Genomic DNA, 12,111 nt, shown 5'->3' on the forward strand with positions numbered 1-12,111 from the left:
CTGGATAAGTGATGATATGAGAAATAGCATGAAAGACAGGAAACAAGCCAAAGCACTCATCAACTGCTCAAAAACACCTTCAGAAAAAGCAGCATCGTAAACTTTATATGTATAAAAGAAGGAGGGCATTAAAAAGCAGAGCAAGAAGAAACTAGAGAAAAATCCGTATCGGTTATATGGCCAAAGAAGCTGAAGCAACTATTAAAAGAGGTGATAGCAAAATACAAACTCAGCAGAAATCTAACTGGCACACCCACACCAGCCACAAGGCTTGTTAAGGATGAACACGGAAAGGCCTTGAAAACAAAAGAAAACAGCTGGCTTAGGCAACTGCAATGGAAAAGTATGTTGGATTTCATCTGTGTAAACAATAGCTGATCTAACATCTGCCCTACAAGTATTCTCCAAAGACAGAATTAAATGGCAAAAACCACTCAGATGGCACATATTTTAAGAGATGATTTGATAACTCCCAACACAGGACACTCCAGAGCATCTCAATGAACTATAATGCATCAAGAAAAGTAACTCTCTTCAAGCCTTTACAGTGAAGCATAGCTATACAGGTAAAGTAAAATATTGGCTCAAGTCTGTATTCATTTTACATGCCCGTGTCAAACTAGAATGTATTTCTCTGAATTTTAATTTGACATTGCTATCAGAAGCAACAGAGATGCAACAGACACGACATGTAACTCAGGAGCATTTTAGGAGATTTAGAATTGTCAAGTCAGAGTCAAAGTGGCAGCTCAATGGTGTACAGCTATAACACAGCGTCCAAGACTGCAAAAAAAAATGGGGTTAACAACTAGCTGCGTAAAACATCTGCAGACAAGACAAAACTCCGAACTCAAGCTCTATGCCGGAAAGTAACAGAACAAGGCAGAAGTTGGTTCACATACTCTGGCAGTAACTCAAAGACAGTGGAGGTACCCAGAAGGAAACGGCATCACGAACTGGTGAGGTGGCAGCTCCATTCATGATCTGAAACCAATGTTTTGTCATAAAAACTACACTTCCACTCAAATGTTATTTCCAGTTTTATTAACAGATGGGTGTGAAAAATGGACGTCTACCAACAGTATAGGCAGAGATCTGCATCTTCAAAAGCAATCTCTCAGGAAACAGGAGGTATTAAATAGAACAGCTTTAAAACCACCACTAAGATTTGTCACAGACCAACAACTACTTATGTCCTAAGTTACTGCTGACTTTTCTGGACAACTGGGGCATGCGTCAGGAATGAACCAGAATATCTGTCCTGGCAAATTTTTCACCAGCAGCTGAAGGCACATGTTAAATGAGCTAATTGTCAGAATCCTTTCAACACACAGCTCTTCAGGAGGGGATTTAGTACAAGAAAGGACATGCAAAGAGCAGCATAAGCATAGTTTGGGACAGGGGAGCCTACTTTATTTTGCCCTAAGCAACACTTGATGGTTTGGATGGAATTCAGAATAAAATAGGTTTGCCTTCAAAACAGATCACATAATTGGCTTTAGGTTTTAGTGCAATTTTCTTTTTAAATGGACCAAATCTTTAAGTTGCTCATAACTCAACTGTTTGAAAACAGCAGCAAACCTAACTGCCCCCAAGGAAATATATTCTTATCCCAAAACTGAGACACACAGATTGGCCAGCCAAGCTGTGATGAAGGAAACTGCTACAGCAGCATCTTGAATTAAACAGCAACCACCAGTCTCCAGACAGCCCTGAGAATTGCAAATCTAAAGGTGTTAGTTCTGTTTCACAGATTTACTTTGCATCAATCAAAACTACATAAAACCCAGTCCTTAATATCCATTCAAAACTATGAAGGTAGTTTAGCAGAAAGGGACAGAAATGATAAGGCATTAAGCTTTTATGCCTGTATTTCATATCTTGCAGCAAAGCAAGGCAACAAAGTAATACTTCAACAGTTTGCTCAAATAACAGTTTAAATCAGCAATCTGATCTACTCACCCTTTTCACCGGTATCCAGGGAAAGTTTCTTAATGTCGTCAGCCAATGTATCCTGCGAGTGGTCTTGTCCATGCTCTGCATCACTATCATCAAACTGAGCTTCTATAATGACATCCGGACTTTCAGCATCGTCTTTCACTGTCTCTCGAGGAATGCAAGTCCCCAACATATCCTCGGGGACATCTGATTCATATGTGGCTTCTGTTTCTTTGTCACTACCATCTGGCTTTATTACCTGAAGGAGCAGGGGATTTTTAAAAAAAAAAAAAAAAAAAAAAAAAGAGGCAAGCTAAATCACTGGACTGAAAAAAAAAAAATCTTTCCTTTTTCATCTGCATCCCCAAGGATGCTAACAATGAATTGTGGGTGGCTGGTGGCACACTGCAATTGCTATGTAATTAGCCGCAGACACTGCGCAACTGAAAGAGGTACCTCACTAGGATAAAGACAGGAATGGCATGGCTTTTGCAATACCTCAACTGCAGCAATAACATATCCAAAGCGTATCTAGAGCATAACCATACAGTTCCTGCCAAGTCTCTAAGCTGCTCTCCAGAAGTTGGGAGTAAGCACAAAAAGGGAGGAGGATACACTACAATTTAATGAGTTGCTTAGACCATTGTTCACCAAGATACACTAATTGTCCTGGGAAGGCCCAAAACTCAAACAGTTCCAGTGAACGCTGGGATCACGTCAAAGCACATCTCCGGGACAGCTCCCCAACACACAATTAGGAACAGACTGAAAAAGTACAGACCAGAGAACACAGTGCCCTGTGAGCTGTGGAGGAGCTGGGCTGTGCCAGCTTGGTAAGGCATCAAGCTTTACATCTATTTTAGGCTCCGGTCTTTTTGTAAAAGGCACTCAATTATTGCTATTGCTTATACAAATCTCCTAATTAAATTACCAAGAGGAATTAACTTAATTAGAGTACAGATTACTTAACCATTAACTAACTGATACTTCAGATAAGTAGCTGACCATTGCTACAGATCTGTCCCCATTTTAGTGCAGCAATGGCACAGGGGGAGGAGAAACCATACGTTTAATCACATCAAACAAAATCATAAAGAACCCATGTCCCAGCAGACACCAGGCCTGGATGGCATTCCTCATTGCACATGACAGAGGCAGAAACTGTTCCGTCTCGGGTTACAATGATCACAATGGTCCATAACTCAGATGTCTGTGCCTTTACTAGAATCCTTCATGCAACAAACAGTGAGTTGCAAGCACCTACCTGGCCCTAGAACCTAGATCCAGGTTTTAGTTTCAAAAGTGTTTAAGTTTCACTCAAGCTGCGGTACTTTGGTGCAAGATTCAAATCAGCATGGAATAAGAAATAACCTACTAAACATTAAAATCACAGAGAAAGTGGGTGACTCCATTCCAATGCCCTCCCAGCATATAAGCTCCTCTCTAGCTTGCACTGATGTTCGCCAGGCACGTAATTCCCTGGAGATGCTCCTCCAAGGTCCCCAGTCCTCAGCTTTGCTAACCCAGTACACAACAGCAGCAACTCATGCCACCAGCAAGGCAAGTGAAGGGCCCTTTAAAAAAATGCAATTAAAAAAAGCAACACAAGAAAAATCCAAACCAAAACACACCTTTCTGGTAACATACTTGACATGATACAGTCACTAGAAATAAGCATAAATAGCCTCAACAGGTCCTAGCTGAAGACAACTATTCCAAGTAAGAAAAATACAATCCAAAAAGCTCAACAAATTATTGTTTACTAACTAACTTTCAGTAACTGATCAAATCAGATCTGTACAGGGAAGACTCTCACAATTTTACATATACAGAGCTATAGTCATGCTTTCAAGCGGTACCCATTTCTTTGTAACCTTTTCACAACACATAACAAATAAAATAAATTTTAAAACAGGGTTGAATTCAAGTCTTTAAAAAAAACTCAAATGACATTACTTGGAACTCTTGTTACCTTTTGTGACTCTGCTTTCCATCTTTATTTTCATTTTTTAATATGTATGTAATTTGTTACCATAGCAGATTTTAACTCAAACATGAAATTGTGACAAAAAGGGAAAATAGCCATTTATTAAACCAGCTACATTTGGTACATAAAATACTGACACACAATGGTCTGGGCAAGAATAGTCTATTAGATTAGAGAGCTGACAAGGCTCCACACGCTAGCGACTCTGCCAGCGTGCCTATCCAAAATGAAAACCAGTGTCAACAGTATTGTTTGGACCCTACTATGGTCAGATGTGAATGTATTCAGCTCTTAAATTTCAATTGCACCAGATGTGTGCAAGTGTGCAACTGCAGCAGGAGTTCATTTTCTTCAACCCCTTTAGGCTTTGCCTGAATTTCTTTCTCTCCAAGTAGTTCTTTGGAGAGTGTGAGATGTGTTTCGGGTGCTAAATTACAAAGCTTTCTATATGTAATGCAGTGAAGTGCTTGAAGAGTTTATGTTGTGTTAAAGAAGGCAGCAGATATGGATTTCTTTTTAAATGTTATATGCTAAAATTACTGTGCTTCCCCCAAGCTAGAGGATACACACTGCTGTCGCTAGCTAGCATGATACTGCAGCTGTGACTACCTAAGCTCCGAGTCACACATTTCCTTATGGATTTGCAAATGGATTTTTAAGTAAAGTTTTCCAGAGTCCACAAAATCATGACCTCTACACAGCACAGAGCAGCAAAATGTCCAGATGCTGGCAAGCATGGGTGATAGGATTTGTTTTCATTTTAAGGCCAAGACAGATCATTTAGGCTGACCTCATACATAACAGAGCAGGGAATTTGACCCAAGATTTTTTACATCACACCAAAAATTTAGGGAAGCTGTACATCACAAGACTGGAAAGCTGCATAAGGCTTCTCAAAATCAGGAGCTCAATGGATACAATTACTCCATTTTATGATGATCAGAGTGGCTGGCCAACATGAGCTCATCACACAGATTCCAAAATGCAGGGTCCTTCTGTATACGAGCCATGACAGAATAAGCATTTCTTATGTGCAGCATCTCGGAAACCAGAAAGTGATGATATTGCACTCTCCTATTTCTTCTTATGCTATTGAAGCTCATACATGACATAACACATACTGTTATAATATTTTGGTACTTATCAGAGGTACAGAATAAATCAAATACACAATTGGCTAAGCCTATCATGTAGTCATATGTGTAGCACAGAGCATCGTTCTTTGACAATGCAGCTGGACTCTGCTTGGACCCAGAAGGAGGGGATTCCCCCACGCTGCATATGGATGAAATGTATGACCATACTACCATGCAAACATCCCACAATGCATGGTTAAGGCCCCTTAAAGGACCTTAACTTCCTGACCTGGGAAGTCAAATGTCAACTTTATGGTTATACTACTTACATATGCTTAATTTAAAAAACACAAAACCAAACAACTTTTAATAAACATCTTGATGAAAGTCAGTTCCTTATTTGAATGTCTGATCCTGAATAGCTGAATAAGTTTTCTTCCAACTTTAAACAAATACCTATCACTGAACAAGCATCAAGTTTCTACCCCACAGTGATTAGTTTGTAAAGTCATAGCTGACTGAACACAAGATCTTTGAATGAAAATCCCATTTCAACCATAAATGTAATAAAAACAGCTAGTGGGGAAGTACATCCTGGCATGGATACATACAATCTGGACAGCAGACCAATTACCTTGCTGCATCCAGCCCAGTCTTGAAGTAGCCATCAAACAAACAATTGTCCTTACTAAGGAGGAATTTGTTCCAACAGAAAACTGAACCAGGAGTCTGTGCATCTGAAAGCACAAGGGTTACCTCCTGAGCTGCAGGAGAAACTAATTCCTCTGCCAGAAGCAATCTTATACCTGCCCTGTTAGTTCCAAGCTTTTCACAGACTTTCCACCTAAGTCACATATCCACACATGGACAAAGCCCAGGCCTGTTTATTCTCAGATCAGGTATGGAGTTTTTGTTGCTGCCTCCTCAATAGCAACAGTTAATAACTCATACATTAGTCTATAATGTCAAACTACTGAAGCAGACCAGTGATTTTCAATCATCTTTGAGCTATTAACCCCCAGGCTTTTTCCAATAAGTGCACCAAGCCCCAAAGTGTTTAAGCCTGATACTAATAGGTTTACTTTTCTTCCTTATTAATCTCTGATCCTTAAAAGTAATCCATGAATCCTCATAGATGTGAAGATGAGGCATGGATAACTGCTGGACTAGACACAGTTGGACGGGTGCACCTTGCGTGGCTAAGGTCACTGTTTTCAACAACAGAAGCTTGTGTGAAGAGGCCTCCTTCTCTGAAAGCATCTTGCAGGTAAGGAAGCAGGATCATCTTCCCTACAGCTGTTTTGGACACAGATTGAATGAAGGTGAAATTTTTCACCTTGCTCAAAATGCTGATATTAAAAAGAGGGACTAAAATATTGAATTTTAGACATTTCCACTAGAGCATTCTATTCTTGGGATTCTTCAGGTCAAACTCGCCCACCATGCTCCAGAACATCACTATTAGTTCAAGCAGAGAGCATCTTAGATTCTTCTTTAAACATCCAACGACTTGTGCTCAGTTTTTGCTGTCCTTTTTCCATAGCAGGACTGCTTCAGAAATTCAAAGACAGCATTTGCTTCCGCTTAAAGAAGAAACAACAAATAGACACGACTCATTCTAAAAAAAAAAAATCAAAACAACAAAAAAAGTGATTAGATTTGATAATGAAGGACTACGTTTATGACTCTTAGCACATTAGCCAAACTTGGTCAGCCAGACCCCTTGTGAGGTATCCTTTTTGTTGTTCCAAAATTCACCAAAGCCCCCAAAGAAGGTCCTGCAATGAAGATGCAGTAGGAAACCCACAAGTACACAGAACAGTCCACTGGGAATTAGGTTTTTGGTGGTATTCCACAGAGGTCTGCAGTAGGCCAAGCATTCCCAATAACTTGAAACTAAATACTAAGTCACTGGTAATAAAACTCGCAGATGACAAAGACTTGCAGAGCAGTCAGGTCCAATTGGTGAACAAGGCTGATCTGAATCCAGAATGTTTGAGAATAGCCAAAAGTAAACTCAAATATCTAAGAATATGCAACACATGCCTGTGAATGGGTCTGCCTTGGAAATTGCTGACTCTGAAAAGAATGTGAAAGATTTCTAATGAACAAAAACCTCAGCAATGGGATCCTTAGTATTATAAGCAGTGAAAGCAAGCTTAGCTCTGTAATGCTGCACTGCTGAGAGATGCCAGACTTGTGCAACATGTATTTTCATAAGGATGCTGGGGAAGAATGGAGATGATATAGCACAATACCTCTTCTTCTCCCTAAGTCAGTCAAAACCCAGTAAAATGCCTCATCATGAGTAACCAAGCCCAAAACGTGTAATTTATCAGAAAGATTTTAGAAGTGACAAGCAATTGATGGTAACTCTTCACTGAGGCAAACAGACAATGCACAAAGAGGTTCCTCACACTACTACAGGAAGGTGCCATAGATTCACCAGCAAATGGAAGCTGAAGATAGATTGATAGCAGACAGGAAGCTAATATTAAATGGGGAGGACTAAACATGGGAACAGCTATAAGGGAAATAAGGTCTTCAGCACAAGTCTACCTCCTGAGGTCTGCAAACCAAATGCCCTTCTTCCAAAAAAACCTTTGGTCAAACACAAGTTCTTCTTTAACTATAGACAAGTTAATATGCTCAATACTGGGTAGAGGGACAAAGTTTAGGTTGGTTGTTGGTCCTCTCTGCAGCTGAGCTTGAGTTAAGCAACAAGTCTGAGAAACAGAAACAAGTTGAAAGTGGTTATTTCAAAAGGAAGACAGCTGAAAACAGGGGCTTTGGACCAAGTTACCATCTCACCGTTAAAAAGACCGTTGCTACCACAACACTAATACAAACACCACATTTCATACCACTACTGCGAACACCTGCATCTATTAGTCTCCCAGCTTTTGCCATATTAAACAGGCTTCACTTAAAAGCCGGTTCCCTAATGTTCATTCACGAGGGAGTAGGAACGGAGCCTGGCTAACATGAGAATGCTGTCACAGCTCATACATACATGCTAGAGCCAAGCTACCATAAATATTGCAAGGAAGAGTTTTGCTTTTCTGAAAACAGCAATGAAACAAAGGCTGGCTCACTCTAGCTCCTTCTTGGCTAAAGAAAGGATGGCACTTCCAATAAGAGAAAAAACACCTGTCCAAATCACCCTTCTTTCTCTTTATAATCCCACATACACCAAACAGCTCTGGCAAAGACAACAACTCAGTAAAGGTGACTAGTCTCAGTAGGACCAGTTATGGCATTACTTATAAAATAGCAATAAGGTTAGAGTGGGGGTTTTTGTTGTGGTTTGAGTTGCTGTTTGTTTTTGGATTTGTGTTTTGGTTTGTTTTTTGGTCTTTTTTTTTTACAATCTTTTAATTTTAAATCACTGGAAACACTTGCTAACAGCCTGCAGGATAGCTATTTTATATTAAACAGCACATCATAATTTACATTCCAGGCATCACATTGGATGCAATAATCATAAAAACATCCAAACCAAAATCTCTCCTCTTGACTAGGAAAGGTTACTTGCTCCTCCCCAGTAGGGTCTGTTGCTCCCAGATGTCACACACAGTTTTGTCACGGCAGTCACTAGAAAGCCATCCTGCCTGTGGATTCAAAGCAGTCAATGATCTAAGTACACAAAGGCTTCTTGGAAACTGCAACTTTTCAGAGTTCTTCTCTGACTCGCTCGCACTGCAGGAGGTGAGAGGTGAGTGAGAAACACATAAAATGTAATGCATGTGTTTTCAAAACAAAATCTAGTAGCATATCTGCAATATGCCCATCAAACCTACTGAATCCCCAAAGCCATCTCCCGTGCCCTCAGCAGCATCCTGTATCCTCTCTGCTCAGACTAACCTGCAGCAAAGTGAGTTTTTACTACAGAGTTAATTCAAGTAATCAGACTGAGCATCCAGGTTTAGTCCAGACCAAGCAGACAGCCCTATATCCAGGCTTGTCAGCCAGCTACACAACAGAATTAACCGCAGAAAAAAACCACATATCTCCAAACAGCCACCTTTTCTCACTACTTCATCCTGCTTCCACCAATAAACCTGATTTCTGAACAGTTCACTCATCTTCTCTCTGTGCCTCAGGCCGTACTTAAACATCACAGGTTACAGTGTGTCTCCTCCAAGTGCAGCTCAAGTCCTTCTCCCACGACCTTGCATAAATAACCAGAATAACAAGTGGAAAAGCATCAACAGGGAAAATTCTCGAGACTGACCTTTCTGAATCCTGAAGGCAAAACAAAAACTGCCTCCTCACTATGTATCTCCACGCCCTATTTGGTCTCTGCCCTGCCTCTGAAAGCTCCCCGCTCATGTTGCCCTGGCCCTCATCCCACACCCACAGTCTGCTTCCAAACATGTTTATCAACACTTCATTATCACCAAGCAGGAGACCGTTGCCTCTGCCCCCGTCTCTCCTCAATCTACTCCTGCCTTCACCCCTTCCTGCCACCTCTCTGGGGTCTTCCCAGGCCCATTGCTCCCAAGTCTTGCTCCTGTACTGCTTCCTGTAGGACACACAGTCCTAGGACCACATTCCCTCAAGTTCATTTCATCTGGTTCTCCTAACAGGATAAATTAAACAGCTCCATCTGTACAGTCCTGCCTTCTGTACTCTCCAAAAAATGCTGCCAGAAGCAGCTGCTCCCTGTACAGCACAGGTACCCCACGTGCCATGGCACCAGTGGAGTGGGTGACACCACTCCAGAAGTCCAAAAAGGAGCCACTCTGCAGCCTGCAGAAGAAATATCCGAGTGCAAAGAGGACCCCTTGCCCCAAGTTGCTTTGAAAGCAGAGCTGGTAAAGGGTCATAATAGGCCCATGGTAGGTCTGTACAACCTTTCCCAATAATTACTTGGGGATACCTGTGAGAGATCTCTCTCTGGGCTTGAGGGGATTCATACTTCAGAGCTGCTCTGTGATATTTAGACATGCTGAGGGTAACAGTGTCAAGGAGACGTGGGGAATCACAGTGTCCCTGTGCCCACTTGCAGGGAACACAGCATGATCTCCTTTGTAGGCAAACCAACCTGTTAAGGACTCCCAACAGCACTACAAACAGCTGTGTATTATAGCCAGATCAACAAACTTGTTCCACACTTTCCACTCCTGCTGCCACCCCCAGGATTTGATCTGGTGCTAAAAAGACAGCCTCTGTTTTCAGAATACCTACTGCTATTGCACTAACCTTCCCACACACATTCCCAAAACACAGGAGTCCCTGGAGCAGAAGTGACAGAGCAAAGACCTTGTGTCCCAGCCACAGCTTCCCAACCCACACACTGTTCTTTTATGCAGCTCTATGTTGTCACACTTAAAGCAACGATCAATACTTATCCATGGCCCATCATCTGTACAGCAAATCTCTCTAGTGAAAAAAGTTTGACCCTGGGGAGGTGCAAAAGATCTAGTTCAGCATCCAGCCTTTAACAACACCCAGAAATCAACCTTCTCCTACACACTCACAAAATCTGATGAGGCACACATAGTTCCTCCATCTCCTACAAGCAAATTCTGTTCATAAAAGAGGCCCTTAAAACTGGCAGCCTCCCTGCTGGACCCCAGTGAAATGTTCCTTGTACCTTGGGTCTTTGTATTGCCTGCTCCTCGCAAGACCTCCCACTTTGGTGCATCTCATGAGCTGTGTGTTGCACTCCAGGCCACAGTGAACTGGAAACAAGAGTGTAATGCACAGGGCCCAGCTATGAGGTTGCCAGAACATATTGGTTTGAAACATCACAGAAAATATTCGGCTCCATATTTTCAACAGTCGCCAGGAAGAAAATGCATGGAACAATTTTGAGAACTGTTTTTCAAAGGTCATTTAAATCAAATTATGCCCCATCCACACTGGCAGCAAAACCCTCTCTACTAACTGGAACTGGTTTTCTTTTCTTTGCGTGTGTGTTCTTTTCTTTTTGGTTTAACTTTTTTAAAAAAAAAAAAAACCTGTCTCCCAGCCATCTTTTTCTGGTAATGTGGACAGGCACTGCAACACTACAGGAATGGGTGCCAGGACAAAACCTATGATGCACAGTCCCTAGAATAAATCATTCAAGAGGGGTGGATTAGAGGAAGAGAGCAATGTAAGGTTACATCTTCAAAGGTATGATTCTCTGAAATCACTGCATTTTCAGCGAACTACTGCAGAAAGATATCCAGTTTGTATCTGATCTAAAGAAGCAGAGAGGCTTTTGGATTACTTGCAACTTCAAGACAATACCATGAATCAATATATATTTTAAAAGATGTAATTGTTACACAGTGTTTGCATGTAATCAGAAAAGAATCTACTTGTGCTGAGTGTGTATCATTTGAAAGCTGCAATGCCAAGCAAATCCACACCGTTGGCTCACACAAACCCCAAGTATTATCCATTACTGCCCTTTTTTTTTAAACAATAAAAGTATGTATGAAAAACATATTTCCTGGAAACAATGATACTCTTTGAAGACTTATTCAACATTTCATAAACCATACATGCCTGCACCCGCACGTGCCCGTAAGAGGAAAGTGGATTGACAATGCAAACTAATCGAAATGTACTGGAAGGGCTATCCAAGATATTTGCATACCTATACCTCCTTAGGCTATGTAGGTCTTGAAGCTTTGTTCAGAACTGTGTAAGAACAATTTCCCATATGTCTACAAAAATCTCTCACTGGTGATCAGCACTTTAACTCATCAAGGCTGGAAACACACAGATCAACCAAGAGTTAACACACTGGGGCTCCTGCCTTAAGCCCCTCACCTTCTTTTGTTGTTCCTTTTGATCAGGCTTCGAGTGCCAGTTCCCAGGGGTCTCAGCCCTGCGCATGTTTTGACACACTTTCAAAGCCCAGAACGGTACACCTGGGACAAAGCACACACTGTTCAGGAAGTGCATGGGGGCCAAGAAAAGCAATAGAAATTTCCACGGTTAACTTGCATTATTGGTTGCCAATAAGCCTCTTATTATGAAAACCCATAAATGGAAACTGCCATATTACAGAACAATTTATAGAAGTTTTCAGAGTATATATGTCCCAGTGGGAACTTCCTTTGACTGGTGCGTTCCATCAGCCCAGGTCTGCTTATTTATTCACACAGTGGG

General features: G+C 41.4%; 1 protein-coding gene across 3 annotated transcripts in view; it reads right to left on the reverse strand.

The window, feature by feature from the left end:
* DIS3L2 (DIS3 like 3'-5' exoribonuclease 2) overlaps nt 1-12,111 on the reverse strand; it is a 196,349-nt gene that overhangs the window by 133,735 nt on the left and 50,503 nt on the right. For all 3 annotated transcript variants that reach the window (XM_064457483.1, XM_064457485.1, XM_064457484.1), the window contains one exon: nt 1,963-2,197. In XM_064457483.1, coding sequence (XP_064313553.1) covers nt 1,963-2,197 — 235 coding nt within the window. The remainder of the gene's footprint in view (nt 1-1,962; nt 2,198-12,111) is intronic.

Source organism: Phalacrocorax carbo, chromosome 7, assembly GCF_963921805.1.
Source record: "Phalacrocorax carbo chromosome 7, bPhaCar2.1, whole genome shotgun sequence".
Classification (NCBI taxonomy): domain Eukaryota; kingdom Metazoa; phylum Chordata; class Aves; order Suliformes; family Phalacrocoracidae; genus Phalacrocorax; species Phalacrocorax carbo.